Genomic DNA, 21,145 nt, shown 5'->3' on the forward strand with positions numbered 1-21,145 from the left:
CGTGCGCCACCACCGCCCGGCCAGGACTCGTTTTTTTTAAGGGGCTGGCCACTGGGATTCTGACCATGTTCCAGTGAGTATATGGATAACACAAATTGGACTTGTTTTTTCTTCCTCCACCTCTTCCTCCTCTGCATTTCTTTTTTGGGGGGAGGTCACAAGAGTGGAGAGGCAGAGCTGGAAGGACTGGGGAGTGAGTGCTTTATGTGAAATCCCCAAATAGAAAAATATTACATTGAAAAAAAATGAATAATAAGCAATAAATATCAACCTTTGCATAGAAGTGTTTGCAGATAAGATTAAAAGATGTCTGAAGTTTGCTAGAAAACAAGACATGGGGAGAGTAAGACCTGCCTGCTGTTGATCATTATGAGCTGAGGGACGGACTCATGCAACCTGTCAGACAAGCTTCTCTATTCTTATACATGTTTGAAATGGTCCGTAATATAAAAGGCTAAATACTGCAATTACAGCTCGTAATAAATGAGATTTTTGTTGTTTTGGTTTTTTTTTTTTTTTTTGAGACAGGGCATCTCTGTGTAGTCCTGGCTGTCCTGAAATTCACTCTGTAGAGATCAGGCTGGTCTCAAATTTACAGAGAGCCGACTGCCTCTGCTTCCCAAGTGCTGGGATTAAAGGTGTGCACCACCACCTCCAGCCCAGCATGAGATAAATTTTTAAAGGTGTAATAAGGCGAAAGAAATACTAGGAAGTCTCTTTAGAGTGGGTGGTCAAGGAAGGTTTCTCTGAGGCATGATGGTGCATATCTGTAATCCCAGCCCTTAGGATAAAAGGAATTCAAGGCCAGCCTTGGCTATATACTGAGACCAGCCTGGGCTACATTAGACCCCTATCTCTAAATAAAACAACAGCAAAGCTAAATTAACAAGTGCAAATCACACACACACACACACACACACACACACACACACACACACACACACACACATATATATATATATATATATATATATATATATATATATATATATATATCTTGGAGAAGACCACTCTAGACATGGAAAGCAACCCAAAGGCCCTAAGATCCTAGCAAACATGGAGGAGGGAACATAAGATGACTGGAGAGTCTCCATGGGTTTGGTCCTTTTTCTTCCTGTCGCCCCGTGCCAGGTCCCTCCTGTATTTTGTAGGTCATCATCCCACAGCACAGAAGGCTCTGGAGACTGCTGACGTTCCAGGCTACTTCCTCACTGTTCTCCCTGAGAAAGGGCTATAAGTCTATCCGGTGCATGAAGAGACTCCAGAGATCACTATGGCCCCTGTTAGTGTTTGCAGAGTACTGTGTCAGTCCAGGCAAGCCAATCATGAGGGAGTGACAGTGTCAGTTTGGATTTTTTTTTTTTTGAGGCTTTGCTCATGGACGTGGTGTAAAGTATAACAGCAAAAACAGAGCGAAGTACCGTTCCTGATCTGAGTTCCAAGGTCAGGGATGGCTTTGTCTAGGCTGGGAAACAAGGAACTTTGTGGCTTAAGTTTTGTGACAAAGGTCACTGAACGCCACTCTCAGGACATGTACACAAACCACACAGATGAACACACACATCCGCGTATCTGGAACCCGCCTTCCTTGCCTCACTTGTCCTCATGGATGTCCTCATGGAGAGTCACTTGCCATCTCTCCAGTTTAGCCAGCACTAACGAGACCTCTTTTACCCTTTTCCTGCCAGCTCTCGCTGCCCCTGTATTGTCCCCTGGAGAAAAACTTTTCACAATTACTCTTGTTTGGGAACCCAACCTGGTGCCCCGGAACTCACTATATCACCCAGATTGTATTCAAACTCATAACAGTCCTTCTGCCTTAGCGTTCTGTGTACCCTGTGCCTGGGAAATGCCTTTGCCTCCCAGAGTTCACCTGACTCTGACAGATCTTGATGGAGGCCTGTCCCTGCCTCCAGTTTGCTTCTCCTGGCCGCTTCCCTCCACAGACAGGCCTCCCTCCCACACTCCAGCCTGAAGCCTTGTAGAAAATGATCATTCAACAAATATTTGTCCAGTGCTGTTTGTGGGTCAAACTCTGTGCCCTTCCCCCTTCTAATATGAAGGTGGAGCCTCAGCATACAGGGCGGTTATATGCCCCATACAAGTAACTCAGTGCCCCTAAGCCACTGTCCACTGGAGCGTGTTAGCAGGCGGTCTAGGCAACTCAGCAGGATTTAGCCTAAGGCACACAGTATGGAGTCACAGGTATGCGCTCGGGCCTGCCTTAGCTGTCTGTCTGAAACACGGCACACCTGGGATAGTAATAGTGTCCACATTTCTGACCTTGTGGTCCTTTTAACCATAGTCATTGTTGGGCGAATGTGGGGGGTGAGGAAGGAGCTGAAACGAAAAGGTGACCTTGCCTGTGGTCACCCCATGAATCTATGTATGAGAGTCCTGACTATGGCACTGAGTATCTTAACTCCATATTGCATGATGCCCAGTGGCCTCAAAGACCCTTCCCCTCAGACTGATGGGTACCATGATGCCTGGAAATAGCTCACCATACAAACAATGAGGCAAAGGGTCAGGACCCAAGGCCTGGGGTTGAGGGGAGACTTGGCCCCTGGTACAGCCGGCTATCTAAGCGTGTGGGCCACACAGGGCTTGCTCAATTTGTCTTCTCACCTAGGAAGCAGGCTATCGGAATTTTTGGCACTCCCTCTCCAGGGCTCCACCCAAGGCCAATAATCTCAGTCACTCCTCACAGAAGTTGACTATGCTGTCTCTGCCCAGCGGATATGGATATGTTTGCTTGGGGAACCCTCCCTACAGCCATCTGGAACTCTGTGGCATGAAGGAGAATCAGAAGCCTGAAGCAACTAAGAACATCGGCGTAGCGAGTACACCTGGGCAGGACTTGTACTTGGTTCATCAGGTCTGCAGCTCTGCCTCTTAGAGGAAAAGCAGCCAGAGCCTGTGGCCACCTGCGGAGCAGCTAGGTACTGTCTGGCTCTGGCCCAGCTACTCCGGCAGCTCCCCTTTCCCTCCTCTGTAAAATAAGGGTGATCATCTAGTGAAATAATGACCTCAGCGTCCACCACAGGCTGCACTGGGCAAGGTTAGAGGCCTCAGCGCAGGTGAGGTTCGAGGGACTGGGACTTACAGCCCTTTCTCAGGGAGAACAATGAGGAAGTAGCCTGGAACGTCAGCAGTCTCCAGAGCCTTCTGTGCTGTGGGATGATGACCTACAAAATACAGGAGGGACCTGGCACGGGGCGACAGGAAGAAAAAGGACCAAACCCATGGAGCCGGGGTTGGGTATCAGGGGACAGGTGGTAGGAGGCGAAAGGGGACAAGGAGCGCCCACCGCCGTCAGAGCCAGCTGCAAGCCACAGCGCCAGGGTCAGCTCTACAGGAAACAACAGCTCTACATTCAGGGTAGGGGTAAAGAAACCAACAGCAGGAAGAGAAAAAAAAGAGATAAAAACAAAATCAAAGTTAGTAAATTTTTAAATTAGATCTCTACAGGTAGAAACACTGTCAAAGAGTAAACCTAGTCATTAGAGTGGAACGAATTAGAATATGTGGGACTCAGCCTTTGAAAGCCAGTCTGCCAGCAGCCGGCAAAAGGTCTTCAAATACGTCAACCCCAAAACTTACACAACCCCCGGGAAAGATTGCCTCCCCCAAGTTATTCGAGATTATTTTTCTACCATGTGGGAGAATAGAGGGAAATCCAAGGCAGGCTATGTCAGGTGTGATGGTTCACGGCTGTAAACCCAGCACTCAGAGGATGGAAAATGAAGGATGGCTGAGTTCAAGGCAAATCTGAGTTATAGCTGACAAAAACGTGGTTAGCGTCCTCGCGTACTTCCATCTGTAAACAGCCCAACGCTCTAAGATGTTACCATGTAGTGCTGTCTTTCGTTTCTTATGAGGGAGTGGGGGTGGTAAAGAGGGCCTGCTGGGCCTCACCCATCCTCAAACCAACCACACTTGTGAAGCAGAGATCTGCTCCCTGTTTTCTTTAGACCTCAAATGAATTCATCAGCACAGCTTCAAGGAATGGAGCCAGAGTTGGGGTTCAAGACCAGCCCTGCCTGGGCAAATCCATCTTCCGTCTGGCCAAGTCTCAGTCTCTGGAATGAAACTGAAGTGCTGAGCAGGACCAGTGGGTGGAATAGGGAGGCCACAGCTATGTGACAGACACTGCTCTTTAAACAGACTGGACTGCACTAGGATTTAACTAACAAAACAAACCCAAAAGAAAATATTTATGTTGAACATAGATCCCCAGGGCTGGGTTTTGCAATCAGCCTCTTTATCTGGGAGTGATAAGTTTTGACCTTACCCCATAGTCTCCTCCTGCCCCAGTGGTAGAGAGGGCAGCCGGAGGGCAGTGGTAAGGAAGCAGGTTGGTGTGGGTGAAGGAGCAGTCTGTCAGGCTTGGCTCCCAGAGGTCTGAGTCAGCGGGGCAGGCAGGGCGTGCCCAGTCCACGCATGCTGTGGGAAGGCCCGGGTACAGGAATGTTCCTCCCATCCAAGCGAGGGCCCTGCCCACTGCATCCTGGCATTGTGGCTCCTTCTCCCTTCTGCCTTAGACACTGCAACTCAGCTGCAGATGGGGATGCTCCCAAGCCTGGAACTGTGGCTGGTGGGTTCAGCCAGGGGCAGGGGCCTTAAAGAACAGCCTAGTCCTCAGGACTGGCTCAGGGTGAACAAGGCCATGCCAGCCTGACCAGAGCTGGTCTCTGGTCCCAGAGGATCCCTCGCCCTGCTGGGTGAGGTGGCCAGGTACCATCTTCACTAAGATTCAGGGTCACTATTCTGAACAGTAAGTTGAACTTGGTGCTGTGAGTCCATCCTGTCTGGACACCCAGACCCCCTAGAGCACAAGCCTATATGTGGCGCCTGTAACTTGCTCTGCATCTCATCTGGGACACAGGCCCTCTGAGTTGCTTGTCCATCAACGTTCTCTTGAATCTCTAATGAATCTAAAGGATCTTCAAGGGGTCTATGAAGTGATAGACATGGTATCAGTGGCACATACCTATGGAACACCTTTGTTTCAGATCATGTGATTCTGGCTATGTAAGGTTATTATCGTGTGCCAAGGACTGTTGTGATTACATAGCAAAGTGGCTGGGACATATCTGCTAACAGATGGCAACACGTGTGGTCATAGCTGTGAATACACGACACAGTATGGTGGTGTGACCAAGGTGCAACTCTGTGAGGGGCTCAAGTGTGAGTGGCCACCGAGGCCTTTGGAAAGTACAGGACTGTACATTTGTGTCTGTGGTTGTACATCTACAACCCAGGGACCGTGTCTGAGGCTGTAGTACCACAGCTATGGCGCAGAAGCTCACAGCTCTCCTGTAGCCTAAGGAGACAGGATGTGCAATCTCAGGTCTGCCTCCATCCCCCATCTATCTCTACATAAGCACAAAGCAGACTCCTTTTCCAGGGCTGGGCCAAGATTGGGAACCCAGGAGTCCCAACCCCCATCCCAGGTTCTGGTAGCTGCCCAGGACAGAAAAAGAGGCCTTGTTTTCCAACCCCCTCCTAGCAAAGTGAGAGAGGAAACTAGAGGCAGCTGGGCCCAGCTCAGTCTGGAACATCTGCCTAGCATGTGACTAAGGCCAACAAGCCCTGTCACCACAGCATTGCCCCCCCCATGCCCCCCCCCCGTCTCCTGCTGGGGGACATTCTGCCCAGCTCAGAATTAGCACAGATTTCTCCAATGCATACAGATAGAAAGAAACCAGAGCAAGGGTTGTGACACCCCCGTTCTCCATACACCTGTTACTAGCCAGAGACCTTGGTGCTACATGGAGCAGGAGGTCTATCTATAGCCTTCACTTTATCTTTTTCTTTCTTCCTTTTCTTCTTAAGACACTATTTCACTGGGTAGAGCAGGCTGGCCCTGAACTCTGAGATCCACCTGCATCTGCTGGGGTTAAAGGTGTGTGCCACTATGTCTGACTTAGTTTTCACTTTGTGATTCTTCTCCTAGGCCCAAGCCCCTTTGATAACACATCATTTTGATTACAGGAATGGGAGGTGGTTCCTTCTCAGCAGAGAGACACAGCAGGGCAACACTTTTTCATAGGGCAGGAAGTATTAGCAGGGTGCTTTCCAGGCGTAGTGGGTGAAGAGGAACATTCCAGTGGGCCTCAGGAAGGAGCCCTACCCCCATGCATGCTCAGAGCCTTCTCTACAGAAAACTTCATGGAGGTCAAAGCTGAGACGAGGCTGCAAACAAGAAGTTAGCTCCTTTACTAGTAGGAAGATGAAGGCAGGCAGGGAGGGGAGAATTCCACAGAAAGTCCCACGTCTGACCTAATTTTGATCCAGAGCCAAGGGGATCCATTCCAAAAGTTCCTGTAAGGACACTATGGCCTAAATGAGGCCGGCCCATTCCTCACTCCCTGCCATGAACTCCTCAGACTCTGACCTGACCAAAAGCCCTCCCCGGTGAACCTCACCCTGGAAAAATCCCCTCTGCCTCTGAAGGAGGATCAGCTCATCTGTGCTTTTTCCGTATGTGAGAGAAAATCTTCCTTGTCACCAGGGCACTTTAAGCTCTAAAATGGGAGCCGCTGCAGGGCTGGGAACCCGAGACTGACGAGAGTCTCTGCCTGTCCTGTGCTGGACCCGAGCTTTCTAGGGACAGCTCCCTAGGACATGCATCACCTGGAACTCTGCAGGGCACAGTCTCATACTCTTCTCCTACAATCTTTAGCACAATGACTATGACACCAGGAACCCCTGTATAGGACTTCACCCATTTTGAAGATAGAGGAAGGGCTGGCAATATGGATTAGTCAGTAAAGTGCTTGTAGCATAAACATGAGGACCTGAGTTCAAATCCCTACCACTGACATAAGTAAAAATCCAGAACTCAGGCATGACCGCACATGTCTTTAATCACAGCACTAGAAGGCAGAGGCAAATGAATCTCTGTGCCTTCCAGGCCAGCCAAGACTACACACATGCCGTTTGCCTGTAATCCCAGCACCGGGAGGCAAAGACAAGAGGAACCCTAGACTCCACTGGCCAGCTAGCCTAGCCCAGTTAGTAAGTTTCAGACCCATGAGAAGCTCAAAAGTAAGGTAGAAAGCAACTGGAGACACCCAAAATTGATCTCTGGTCACCATGAGCACCTCCCCCCAAATACACACATACACAGGCAAATACACACACACACACACACACACACACCAAGGCATAGGCAAATACACATACACACACACCCCAAGGCACAAGCAAATACATACACATACACACACCCTGAGGTACAGGCAAACATCGAAGAGGCCCAGGTCTGAGGAGGCCATGTAGCCAGCTGGGGATGTAGGGCCTTCTACTGCCTCTGACCATCATAGCCTTGCTCCTATGTTTTGAAGTTATGAATTAATTTTTAGACCCATCAAGATCACTGAATCCAGTCCAGTGGGGGTGTTTTGGGTTCTGTTCTCCCTGCAACCCTCACTGTTTCCAGGACTCAAAAAGAAAAGGCTGTACTTCCGTTACAGTAACTGTAAAACGTTTATCAAGAAAAGAGAGACAAGCAGCAGGACCCAGGAGCAGATCATGACTTCCCAGGAAGGCAGGGGGGCACAGGGTCACATCCTGGCCTAGGGGGAAAGGGGTAGTATATCTCCTGGAGGATGTAAACATAGGTGAGCCTGCCCAGGAGCAGGGAGTCAAAGTCCCCAGATTCTTTCTCTCAGATTTTCCACTGTGCAATGAGAAGGATTTAAGAAGACCAGCCTACAGAAGCAAAGGCCCCTGGGAACTGGGCACCGGGACCTGCTAGGAGAATGGGGAATTACTGCTAGTAACTTTGAGAGTTCCCTCCAGGAAGGCACCACCAAGGATCAGTGCTCTGTGGCTTGAGCATCTTGAGCCCAGAAAAGAGAAAGTTGCTGCACAGTGCCCTAATCAGTGAGAGGGGTTCCCCAACCAGGATGAGGGGAGTTTAAGACTTATAGGAGGGAGTTGGCTTGCAGACCCTCCTGCAGAAGCATGGATGGGGCAGGGAAAGCCAGGGACCAAAGAGCAAGGATGATCCCTCCCTCTGTCATGCAGATCACAACCCATGGGAAAGGTAAGGAAGAAGAGATTCAACATCAGTCCTCTCCCCAAAATTTCCTTCACCCCATTTACTGTCTTGTAGGTCCTTGTAATTCTTCAAGAGATTTCTGGTATGTCACCTATTCCATGGACTGTCCCCTGACCAGCAGAGTTCTGTGGTCCCTTCAAGGAGTTTCCGTGAATCCTTAAGTGGCACTGTCACACAGCATTGTCTGATATCCATCCTGAAAAGTGGCTCCTCCAGGACAGGAATGTTCCAGCCTTGGTCACCAATGTCTCAGCCATGGTCACAGCAGCCCGTGGAGCCCAGGGAATGAACAGGGTGTGGTGGCCAGGTGAGCATGCACTATAGGTTCCAGGGAAGTCTGCTCTCCAGGGACTGACCAGCAGCCCAGACTTTGGCTCAGAGGACTCCCACCTCCATTCACCCATCTTAAAGTGAGGGAAGACTTCTCCAGGGGTACCAGGACTTCTCAAAAATCCCTTCTCTTTAACAGGCCATTCCTCACCCACTCCTGAGCACCCACTGCTAGGGGCAGGGAAGCCTGGAGTGGGGTGGACCGCAGTGGCAGGTCCTGGTGGGAAGAGGACCTACATACATGGCCAGAAGGGTCAGAGATGGTCATACATGCGCAGCGTCTTCTCCAGCTGCTGGCCCACCCGCTGGTAGAAAAGGATCTGCTGGCGCAGGTAGCTTTGCATCATATGCTTGAAGTCAAGTTCACGGCGCTGGTGGAAGTGGTTCATCTCGGCCTGCAGGGCGAAGCCTACCACACGGCAGCGCCTGCGAATGCCATCTGCCTCTTCCTGAGCCATGCGGCCCTCATCACTCATGCGCTGGCTTTCCTTCACCTTGGCAAAGGCACCTGGCAGGACAGAGCACAGGACAGGCAGGTTAGGGCTTGGACCCCCATTCACTCACTCCCTGTACTTCCCTCTAGTCTCTCAAAGGCGAATGACACCCCAGATAGCTCCACCCAGACTTCCTCCTGAGCTCACCTGACTGTCTCCCTCAGGACATCACAGGCCTCAGCATCTCCTATTTCAACTTTACACTCTCTCTTCCGTGTACCCTGTGATGTCAGAGACTTTCCAACATTCTGTATCTTAGCTATCACACTCTGGCTGGCTGGCTTCCCTGAGATGTGAGCTGAGTGAGTTTAGGGACTGTCATGTTCCTCTGTTCCCCAGGTCAAGCAATGTCTGGCCGGGCAGATGTAAACACATCTGCTGAACTGACTCATCCCATCCCCGGGCTGCTATGACTATGGCATCCTCTCTAATTTGATAGTCTATCTCATAGAATCCAAAGATGCTCCCTAAGCTGGATGCCATGTCTGGCTCTTCACTGCCTGCAGATGACAGTCCACACCCATTCCCCTGCCTGGGAGGCCTCCGGGAGTTGGATCTCGCAGATGTGACTTCCACAGTGACACCATGTCCACCCAACCCTCCCATTTCTTTCCTATCTTGTGCCTGCCTGCTGGATCTCTATTCATAATTCAAGGGCTAGATCAGGTTCTACTTCTACATCAAAGTCTCCTCAGTGCCCCAGGCAGAATGCCTCCCAGTGCACCTGTCCCCAGCCTGCTGTCACACAGCTGATTCTAGCACAGCACTTCAGAAGCCACCTGGTATGGCTCTGTTACACACAAACCCCGTCCACTCCTCACCCCATCCCCATAGAACCAGAGGAGACTGTGATGATAAACAGGTGACAGATGGTAAGAGAAAGGGGTAAACCTGGGCAAGGGCCTTGATCCAGAAGAACTGAACTGAATCAACAGTTAATGGATTCAGTTTTGAATAAAAGGCAGGTGAGTAACTTTGCCTTTAAGCCAGTTGCTGAGAAGAGAAGGTAGTGGGTCGATACCTGGCACTCACTCTCAAAGGACAAAAGGGAGTCCCTAGTGCAAGGGAGCCCTTATCCCATTTTTACTTTTGTTGACTTTTTTAAAGATTTATTTCATTTTTAATTACTTGTATATTGGGGAGGAGAGTTCGTGCACATGAGTGGCAGTGGAGGCCAGAGACGTCAGATCCCTCCAGAGTGCCCTAGCCCGCCGGAGTTACAAACAATAGTGTAACTATGTGGGTGCTGGAAACTGGACTTGGGGACTCTGTAAGAGCAGCGCACACTTTTAACCACTGAGCCATTTCTCCAGCCCTTCTTTTTTTTCCTTTTTGAGACAGGGTTTCTCTTGTGAATCAGTCCTGGCTGTCCTGCAACACACTCTGTAGACCAGGCTGGCCTCGAACTGACAGAGGTCCACCTGCCTCTGCTGGGATTAAAGGTGTGCGCCACCACCGCCCATCTTTCCAGTCCTACTTTAATTTGATTAAAATTTATTTTATTATTTTATGTGTATGAATGTTTGCCTACATGGATGCCTGTGGATCTTGTGCGTGCCTAGTGCCATTGGAGGCTAAAAGTGGACATCAGATCCCCTGGAACTGGAGTTATAGGTAGTTGTGAGCCAGCACGTAGGTTCTGGGAGTTGTACCTGAATCCTCTGGAAGAGCAGTCAATACTCTGAACCCCTGAGCTATCTCTCCAGTCCTTCTTCTGTTTTGTTTTGGGTTTTTTGTGTTTGTTTTTGTTTGAGACAGGGTCTCTTGTAGACCAAACTGACCTCAAACACATGTATTACTATATTTGGTTTAAGAAGACTGAACCCAGGGTCTTGTGCATGCTTGACAAGCACTCAGCAAAATCTCCACCAAATAAAATACATCGCCAGCCCATGCCACTTCTTCTACGTGGTATTCTTTCAGTTCTCACTCAAGTTGTCAGAAACACTCAAAATGCACTTCCTATATGCCAGGGCTCTGCATGCTGGAAGTAACTCCAGATACCTTTATCAGAGGCAGCATCTCTATCAGCTAGCAAGAGCAGGGCCAAATGGTTACTAGTGGCATTTTATACAATGCCTCAGTTTTGGAGAAAGATGCTTCCATGTTACCCAAAAGAAATCGGGAGCTCCCAGCTTTCAGCTCACTCAGGCCTCTGACACTTTCCCTCATTATCACGGGCCTCCTGCTCCATACTGACAGTCCAGCACAGTCCTGGGCACAGGAGGAAACACCCTAAGAGAGTTCAGAGCTGAAGAGGCCCTCAAGGGCAGCTGTTCGATCCCACCACAACTCTTTTAAGAAGAAACTAAGATCTTGAGGGGATTTGCCTCAACCTTCTTCCTATAAGTGGAAGGTGCCTAGCCCTTCACATCTGGGAGATGAATAACATCTCTACTACAAACCTATGTAAGGCTCCAGATAGTGGACACAAGGATCCAAGAAGGTCATAGTGAGTAGGAGGGACCATAAGAAGAATAAAAGATGGAGACAAAGAAAGCGAAGTTAAGCTTCAGCAAACAGAGTTTCCCTGAAACAGAGATCCAGAAGGAGCCTGAATTCCCCGGCATGCCTGGTTGAGTCTGGGAGCAGTGCTGGCAGATCAACATGCAAACAAAGATTTTCTTGGGACTGGAAAGGTGGCTCTACAGAACACTGGCTGCTCTTCCAGAGGATCCGGGTTTGATTTCCAACACCCACATGGCAGCTCATAACAGCCCCAAATGAATGAATACCCTCTTCTGACCTCCACAGGTATCAGGCATGTATGTGGTACACAGACATATATACAGGTAAAACACCCATACACATAAAATAAGTTAAAAAATTTTAAAGAAAGATGTTATGCACATAGCCTTGATGGGATATTAAAGCCCCTTTTGTTGACGAGATAATGGCCCAAGTGGCAAGAATGAGCCTATGACAATCACTAGGTATCCAGGGACAGGCAGGGCTGGGGGCAAAGGCTTCAGAAGGAAGAAAGAGAGGCAAAGGCCCCAACTGTGCTCTCCATCTGTGGTGGTTTGAATGAGAATGTTCCCACAGGCTCATGTCCTGGAATGCCTCACCTCCAGTTGGTGGAACTGTTTGGGAATGTGGCCTCATTGTAGGAAGTGTGTCACATGCATGGGTTTTGAGGTTTCAGAAGTCCATGCCACTCCCACTTAGCGCACACTCTCTCTTCCTCATGCTTATGGATGAGACGGAAGCTCTCAACTACTGCTCCAGCACCATCCATGTTTGTCTGCCTGCTGCCATGCTCTCTGTCATGACGTTCATAACCTGTAACCCTCTGAAACTGTGAGTCCCAATAAATTATTTGATAAATTGTCTTGGTCATGGTGTCTCTTCACAGCAATAGAAAAATAATTCAGACACCATCATTTCCCCACCTGGTAACTGAGAACAGGGGACAGCTAAGGAATCCACCGGAGCAGGCGGGGCTATTATGCCCGTTAAGAACACTAGGACTCAGTCTGAGATTCTTTCAGGGTTGCCTCCTGCTCTGGCACACTAGATCCCAGGAATGAGGAGCGAGGACTAGAAGTCTATCGGCCGCAGAGCCCGAGGGTTCTAAGCACAGTACCCACCCTCCCCCACTTATCTAAATTTGGGGGCAAGAGGTCTGAGTCCTAGGACCAGCTGTTACACCTGCAGGAAACCGCTGGTTGGCTGGGCGGCAAGTGTCTCCTCTGGTAAATGGGACAGATCTGATGCTGCTGAAGACCACTCATAACAACCACGTGCCTCAAGAGTTTCCACATCTGTAAAAAGTGACAATGACAGCACAAGCTCTACAGCAATTGAGGTTTAATTCAAATAACATGCATAAAATGCCAAAGCCTGCACCTGCCATAAACAAGGATTCGGAATGCTTTAATATGCAAACTGCCTCCAAGTATGTGCGCATGATGTATGTATTTAAACATGTATGTGTGCATGCATATTCTTGTGGGTGGAGGAATGCATGGGCCATGGTACACATGTGGCAGTCAGAGGGAGATCTTGAGTGTCAGGCATCACCTTCTACTCTGCCTAAGACAGAGTCGAGGTGCCTGGCGGTGGTGGCGCACGCAGGCTTTTAACCCCAGCACTCAGGAGGCAGAGGTAGGCGGATCTCTGTGTTTTCGAGGGCAGCCTGGTCTACAAGAGCAAGTTCCAGGACAGGCACCAGAGAAACCCTGTCTCGAAAATTTGTTAGCTGCTGTATATGCCAAGCACAAACTTCTGTGTGATCCCTGTCTTCACTTTCCTTTGCATCAAAGAAACAGTATGTTTAACTGCTGAGCCTGGCTTTTGTGCAGAATTTCAGCTCAGTTCCTCAGAATGGCACGGCAGTCGCTTTACCCATTGAGACATCTCCCCAGGCTGCAAACTGATTTTCTACCCAAGGACTCACAGCAATTACCAGCCCATGGTGACTCATGGCAACATAATTCTCTGTTATAAAAGTTTTGAAGATCCAGGTGTGGCCGCACACACCTTTAATTCCAACACTCAGGAGGCAGAGGCAGATGGGTTTCTAGGAGCTGGAGGCCAGGTCAAGTTCCAGGTCAGTCAAAGCTATGTAAAAACAAAATAAAAAAGCATACAAGCTGGGCGGTGGTAGCGCACACCTTTAATCCCAGCACTCAGGAGTCAGGCAGGCAGGTCTCTGTGAGTTTGAGATCAGCCTGATCTCTAGAGTGAGTTTCAGAACAGCTAGGACTACACAGAGAAACCCTGTCTCAACAAAACAAATAAACAAATAAATAGAATAAAGAATTAAGACTAGCTTGAGGCACAAAGCAAGAGCCTGTCTCAAAAACGGAGGAGCAGCAGCAACTGCTGCTCCTGGTGCTGGAAAGATGGTCAAGCACACTTGTTGCTCTTGCAAAGGACCAGAGATCAGTTGGCAGCTCAAGACTGCCTGTAGCTCCAACTCCAGGGGATGCAACACTGGCTTCTGGCCTCTATGGGTACCCTCACTCATGTTCATGTATCTCCAAACACAGAAACAAACTGATACACATAATTAAAAACAAAGCTGGAGGAGGAGGAGAGCAGCAGCAGCAGCAACCGCTGCGAAGAAAGGATTGCATAAGGCTGAACCTATCTGTCCCCTAGTTAAGAGCTTGCACCGACAGGAACTACCCCTGCTTCAGCTAAGCCACGAGCTCCATGGTCCCTCAAGGATGCTCTGTAGTCCCAGACCTGCCGCGGGTACACAAAATACACAAACCGAGGCGGTGCTAGACTGTGAAGCCCAAGCTCCTTCCTCCTTTTCCTTCAGCACTATCGACCAGTTGTCCACACCTTGGGCAGTTCTCTCCTCCTTCTGCCTGACGCGATATATCCCAACATACTTGGCCCCTATACCGACTCTGCCTCCAAATCTCCTCAATGCTGCTTATCTGTGAAATTGAAGGGACTGCACCAGCTACTTCGTGTGACTGTTTAGGATCGATCCCTGAGCCTGCTAGCTCTCAGGAGAGGACTCTGGGTCCTGCTCGCTCTGGGCAGTCAATTATCCTTTCTGTGACAGGATAGCGATTACTAGGTTTTTCTTCCCCCCAAATGCTCAAGTGGAGAGAACATACCGGAAAGCTCAGCTCAGCTCCAGGCAGACTCCATGTCAAATCAATGGAGACAGGGGAGAAAAGTCTCCAAGGTCACCCCATAGGTGAGGTTCCTCCGAGCCCTGTTTCCTGACTCTCCAGCCTGGGCCTCCGCAAACTTTTCCCTCTCATGCTTCACCGTTTGTTCAACTGTCTAGATGAGACAGACAGAATCCCGTGACCTAGGACTGAACGTCCCGTTGTTTCTCTGAGGAAAGCCTCTATCTACGAGGCCAGTACAGGATGTTCTCCAGCTGCAGCTTCCAATGCCTGCCCAGTCTGTCTTAGACCAGCTCCAATCCCTCCTCACACTCACTCCAGATTCAGGCCAGAATTCAGAACTCAGAAGCAGGGCTTACACAGCATGGGGCAGATACAGGCGGCAGAAGAAACATCTCAAGGGGAGAGTGAGACACGGCTGTCCTGTCTGCCTATCTGAGGTACTAAGAACAATATAGCTTTCTTCCCCTTCTTCGATGAGCCTGGGAACACTTGGTGTGTGGACACGTGATTGCCTTCTTACTCCAACTATACCCTAAGTGAGAGTTTCCAGCCACCGCGTCGGGGTAGCTGTTTAATCATTGTGCCCAGCCCCTTGCTGCCCACACAAAAAACATGCCATCCAAGGAGCTGGTTGAACCAGCTTTCCCAGGCCCAGCACAGTGTGTGGTTCCACTTCCGCACAGGGAGGCACCTGCCCCTGCCAGGCCGGGCCCTTGCTCTGAGTGCAAAGCCAGATCTACGGAACCAACCTAAGGTACCAGGCAGGCCCTCCCCAGAAGACTGTACCCCAAAGGCCTAAAAGACTAAGGTTCAGGAAGGCAAAGGCCCCTCCCAACAAGGGACACAGGCAAACCGGGTGCAAAGTTGGGCTGGAACTCAGGCTTTGAATCCCTAGGGCTGAAAGGAGAAGAAAGGTAGGTGGAGATGCAAGAGTTCAACAAACAGAAGAGGAAAAGATAAAGGTGAAGGGGGAAAGCTGCCTGACAGATAGAGCTCTGACAACCACCTTCATGGTGAGGACAGGGGCCTGAGGGCGGGGGTAACGTATTTGCTGTTCCCTACATTCAAACCAGAGGGCTGCCCAGAGTAAAACTCCTTGACCTCAGGGCCTAGGGTCCTGGGAGCCAGCCCCACGCCCTGCATCTATTCTTCCAGAGTTACCAGCCCCAGGGAGGACCACACCTCTCTCTTGGCATGTTCCCTAAGTTCCTGAACTCAGTCACCTGCTAGGTCAGCCCCTGACTCAATTCTTACGCAAGAGAAGCTCAGCTTGGACAGGGAAGATAGACTGACCCACGTGAACAGAGCCTTGGACCCCTGGTTCTACTGCCCCCTGCCCAGCTTTGTGCCCCATGTGACCCAGGATGAGTCACTTCGCTGGCAGTTCCTTAACAGCAGCAACAGGCAGGGGCTCATCCTGTCCCTCCCCCACACAGGGGGCCTTGAGAACTGAACACATGATGGGCCTGGGAGGCGGCCAATATAGATGTGTCCTTGGGGATCTGGAAGGAGGAAGGAATAGTCCCAGCTGAGCCACAACCACTCTGCTGTGGACACAGACTTCATCTGCGACATGAGGAGAGATCCTCCTGCACAGATAGGGGTTAACAGACAGGACAGAGCGGGAGTCTAGGCTCAAATGCTTCAGAGGTAGGAGCTTAGCCTGTGAGAGGGTAGGGCAAGCTGCAGTCCGCTCTTACCTGTGTCTGTGTCTTGGTCCTCCTTAAAACCGTGGGTTCGTACACGGCAAAACCTGGGATCTGGTATCTCTGTGTTCCCAGAACCCAGGAGGTCTCATGCATGATTGGGTAAATGAGACACAGAAAGAACAGAGCGGACAGAAAAGTATGCACAGAGCTCAGTGAGAACAAAGACCAACCCTGTCCACACTATCCCTCTGCCTACTAGAGAATCATCTCGATATATTTGTTGAGCCAGCGATGGAGATGGAGACAGGAAAATGTGATGAGCTGTTCATCGTAGTACAGGCGGTGCCCATATTCCCAGGGACCAGCAGAACACCACACTCAGGAGGGGCTTACCTTTTTGCAGATGAATAATGTCAGGAAAGTTGGAGAGCAGGCCCTGGTAGAGAGACAGTGTGTCAAGCATTTGGAAGAGGTCATTCCTGGGCTGTTCAGCAAACATCTCACCAACAGTTTCATAGGTCCGGCCGGTGTGAGAAATGGCATTGTTGAGGGCCTCAGAGCTAAAGGGGGGATCCATCTGGAAGGCATGGCTAATGGCCTGGAAGGCATTCCCCAGCTTCTGGAATTCCTTGCGGAAGCCTCCCATGTGCTTCCGCACCATCTCCGATGCCACGGTGCTAAGTTGTAGGACGCATTCGTCCATCTTCCTACTGAAAGTCTTGAATGTATCCACCCGGTCCTCTACGTCTTGCAGATCCTGGTGCTCTGTGGGGATCTGGAAGGTGAGCAGAAAGCTGGCCCCCACCATCTCATCCCTCTCTGCCCGACGTTTACCCATCTTCCACTGCTTGTCATCTAGACAGCTGAGGAAATGCTGGAAGCCCTCATACTGAGAGAGCACAGGGTGGCTGGTCATGTGGTCCATCCAGAGGATGAGTCTCCGCTTGCGCTTCTCAATGAAGTCCTCCTCAAAGCGCCCAGTGGCCTGCTTCTCGGGCAAGTGGGGCACAGAGATTACAGTGAACTTGTGTAGAAGGCGGTTGTAGAGCCAATCGAAGTGTTTGTAGCGCCGGTAAACAGGTGAGCCAGCATGGGTGGGTGTGAGCTTATAGGAGATGTAAGTTTTGATGCCTTTGAACTTGGTCTGTTTGGTGGGCTCCTCTATGGAGCAGGCAAATGGGTGCGGGTTGGCCTTCCACTGAGGGCCACGAGGGCCCATCACAATGGAGTATGTCTCAACAATCTTGGCCATCATGGGCACATCACCAAGAATAAAAGCCTCTACTCCGGAGCGCACAAAACACGAGAAACGATTGAGGTTGCGTCCCACCACACTGCCCCGCTTGGAAGATGCCAGACTGTCCTGCCTTTCCAAGGGTGCCTTCGGTCGGAAAGCCATATGCTGGCTGGGGTAGGCACCCGGGTAGGAAAGGTTAAGTGGAGGGTGCCCATTGGTACCTAGACCACCAGCCCTTGGCTCGTCTACCACTGTGCATCCATCATCCCAGTCATCCCAGTCATCATCATCATCCTCTTCAAAGTTTCCTTGTTGATTTGGGAGGGCGTCACTGCACCCATCACTCTTGACTGTGTTGGTCATACTAGGGTTGGTATACAAACTCACTTCGGTGTCCAAGGAGACTGCAGAGCTGCTGGCATAGTCCACATGGTTGGTGCTGATGCCAGGACGGACAATCTCAACGTAAGAAGCAGGGAAGAACCCTCTCTCCCCACGGCTGTTCTGCCCCTGCAGCCAGCCACCTAGTGAGGTCTCACTGAAGATAACCAGGTCTTCATTCTGCTGGATACTGATTTCCTCCTTGTCTTCACTGTGGAAATCATAGAGGGCTCGGCCTTTCAGTGCCATGGCTAGGCTACTGGACAGGTCAAGATTGGAAGGAAAATGCCTTGCCCAGACTCAAGATGCTCAGCAGGGTGTCCAAAAATGTACTTGCAGCTCAGTCTAATACACCTTACTCAGACCCTCAGGCAGGGTCTCAGCATGCACAAGATGCTGTCTAGCTGCCTTCTCTTCAAAGAAATGTCCATAGTCCATAAACCGCCTTATCCAGCCCTGGCCTATCTACCTGTAAGCAGGGAGGTGTTGGACATGGCCACAGCCGTTTATCTCTTCCCTAGCAGCCCCTGAGATGGGGGGAGTCTCTCCCTCTTCTCACACCAAGTAGAAAAGTCAAATGGCCTGGAGAAACTAGCTCTGCTAGAATAAGAATGCGGCAGACACTTTGCACTAGAACAATGTTGTACAACGACAACAACAACAAAAAAAATCAGCCGCGGACCACGGTCCCAGGAACGCAAACAAGGTTCTGCCTCTCCAGCTCCCAGCTCCTTCTGGCTGCTCCGGCTTTGGGAGGCTCTCACATTCCTCTGAAGATCTGTTCCTTCCTCCTTCCTCTCTCCTCCCGCGCCACCGCGTCTTCAAGAATCCAGAAAATCCAAGAGGGGCAAGAAGAATAACAGCAGAGTCCTGAACCAGTTCCAAGGATGGATGTGTCCAGCCTCCAAACGAGCCAGGCCGGGAAAACAACGGCCAAAGCTTGCACAACCGGCGGGTAACTACACGACCTAGGGGGCGCGACCCCGCCTCGCCCGCTCTGGTGCCCTCTTCCCGCCCTGGCTAGCCCCTACCCCCAGAGAACAAGGGGCGCGACAACTCGCTCAGATCTCTCTCTCTCTCTCTCTCTCTCTCTCTCTCTCTCTCTCTCTCTCTCTCTCTCTCTCTCTCTCTCTCTCTCTCTCTCTCTCTCTCTCTCTCTCTCTCTCTCTCTCTCTTTTGTTTGCCTAATTCCTCAGCAGTTTCGGAGTACTAAACTGACCCCAATCGGAGTCTGTCCAGAAGTAACACTAATGGAAACCTCCACCATCACCACCCCCACCACTGTCGTGCCAGCAAACACTCAACAGAAGTTGGTAGATGAAGTTCCATCGAATAGATGGCCCGGCCGGCTGTTCGTCTGTCCCGCAGTTCGTTCTCCGCGACGCCCTGTGACTGCCGCCCGAGAAGGATAAGCTGAGCCGCAGCCTCCAGCTTCCTCACCTCGCACTTGCAGCCCCTCAGCGCTGCCTGCGGGAAGTCAGGTCCAAAACAAAACAAAAATTAAAAAAAGAAAAAAAAGGAAAAGGAGTCCAGGAGGTGGCGTCCCGAGGAAGGAGGGGAAAGCAGTAAGGGGAGGTGAAGGGTGGGGAGAGCGGGAGGGAGGTAAGAGGGAGGGAAGCAGGCTAGGGAATTGAGCAAACTCCACAGCACTTCCGCGCGTCCTGGCGGAGCAAGGATCGCGCGGCTCCGCCCTCCGAGGTCAGGATGCCACCGCGGGCTTTCCGTCCTCTTTCCTTCTGACGGGCGCCCTCCCTCCCTCAGGTTCTGTCCGAGTGGCGGGGATCCGGGAAGTGGACTCTGGAGTCGGGAGCTGCAAGCTTTCAGCAGCGGAGTAGCCGGTGTCGAGAGCCACCTCTCTCCCGGGTTGGAGCACCGCGCGAGGGAGCTCGCCAGCCGCCGCCGGGCTTCGCCTCCTGGACTCGATCACCCGCCTGCCTTTTCCGTGACGCAAGTGCAGGACAACTCCAAAGTTTGCCGAACGCAGAGTGGCAAAGAGGAAGCTAAGGGCTGGGAGAGCCGCGCAGGCTGTCGGGGAGCAGAGCTGTGGATTACATTTTTCCAGCTTCCTTTCCGGTCTCGCTTGCCCCTAGCTGTCTAGGGATTAGCACAGCGGGATTGTTCTCAGGAGCGGAGGCAGGGAATTGTGCAACCCTGGTGTCCCGCAGGGGATACCCGGTGCTGCAAGCCTGATTGGGCCGGGAGCACCTCTGTCTTGGGAAGCTTCGTTAGGTTGGGGTGGGGGAGACTATACTTATGCAGTGGAAAGGAATTAAGTTTAGGCACAGGCGAGTTCTGGGTTTCTTTGTTCTTTCGCGGAAACTGGATCTTCCCTTCTGGCCAGCAACACCAAGGAGAAGTCGTATTCTGGTAGATAGCCTCTAGACTTTCAGGATTTGACCCTCTAATTTATGCTTAACGCGGTGAACTGATTAAGACAGGAAATGTGCTAAACTCTGGAGCGAATAGCACAACGGTTGGATCCCTGCCCCGCCCCTCTGCTCTTTATTTCACCCAATCTGTCTAATTCATTAAATTATGTATTCCAAACAATAAATTAACCGAGTACCGATAATTTGCCAAACCCCTGGAAAGACAACAAAATAAGAAACTGTGCTTATCTTTTGGACGCTCATTGTATCTTCACAGGTAGACAAGATGTTCCTGCCTAATGTGGCCAGTGCTGTGGAAAATGCGTGGGAGGGCACTACCTCAGCCTGAGTGGGACACCAATCAGGGACCTTCTCTTTTTCTTCCCTGCGTCTGAGGTTACAACAGACTGAAGCCCAGACCTCTTTCTAGGCTGAGTCCAGGAGCCTTGTTTACTCCCCTACCCCACCCCCAGCTAGAGCTTCCTATCTCCCCATTCTAGTCTTTTTTTTTTTTTTTTGCATATTTATTGGGATAAATTCGTGCTGCTAAAGATTGGTACCTTTGAGTCGGGCAGTGGTGGTGAACTCCATTAATCCCAGCACTCGGGAGGCAGAAACAGGCAGATTTCTGTGACTTGGAGGTCAGCCTGGTCTACAAAGAGAGTTCCAAAACAGCCAAAGACATACAGAGAAACGCTGTGTGCGGGAGGGGGGTTTATAACTTTAAAAAAATTGGAACCTTTGGCTGTTTTAAGGGATGTGATTCTTCGACCTCTGGCTTCAAAACTCATCTTTATTGGTACAATCTGGATTTGACTCCCTATGAAGATGAATAAATAGCTGTTCGAGGCAACACACTTGCAGGACTGAAGCAGGAGGATCCTAAGTTTGTGGACATCATAGTGGGAACAAAAGCAAAACAGCTTCTCCAAATTAATGCACCTTTTAAGTTCCATTTTACAAATACATTTTTTTTACTTACATTTTAAAGTTAAGGCATTCTTAAAATATCTA

At 50.5% G+C, this 21,145-nt stretch overlaps 1 protein-coding gene across 1 annotated transcript; it reads right to left on the reverse strand.

Annotated features, from left to right (window-relative positions):
- Nucleotides 1-7,470: 7,470 nt before the first annotated feature.
- On the reverse strand, nucleotides 7,471-19,843 carry Snx33 (sorting nexin 33). The gene is made up of 2 exons (XM_038322987.1): nucleotides 16,538-19,843; nucleotides 7,471-8,909 (listed from the first exon to the last, which is right to left on the reverse strand). Exons 1-2 carry the CDS (start codon nucleotides 18,009-18,011, stop codon nucleotides 8,656-8,658), a joined length of 1,728 nt encoding a protein of 575 aa, XP_038178915.1. The 5' UTR covers nucleotides 18,012-19,843; the 3' UTR covers nucleotides 7,471-8,655.
- Between the last annotated feature and the right edge of the window lie 1,302 nt (nucleotides 19,844-21,145).

This window comes from Arvicola amphibius, chromosome 3 (genome assembly GCF_903992535.2).
Source record: "Arvicola amphibius chromosome 3, mArvAmp1.2, whole genome shotgun sequence".
NCBI lineage: Eukaryota > Metazoa > Chordata > Mammalia > Rodentia > Cricetidae > Arvicola > Arvicola amphibius.

Excerpts from the sequence above, each read along its gene's own strand:
- Snx33 (XM_038322987.1), bottom strand. The coding sequence starts at position 18,011 with ATGGCACTGAAAGGCCGAGCCCTCTATGATTTCCACAGTGAAGACAAG. Across the intron at positions 8,910-16,537 it reads CATTATTCATCTGCAAAAAG|GTGCCTTTGCCAAGGTGAAG; the intron begins GTAAGCCCCTCC and ends CTGTCCTGCCAG.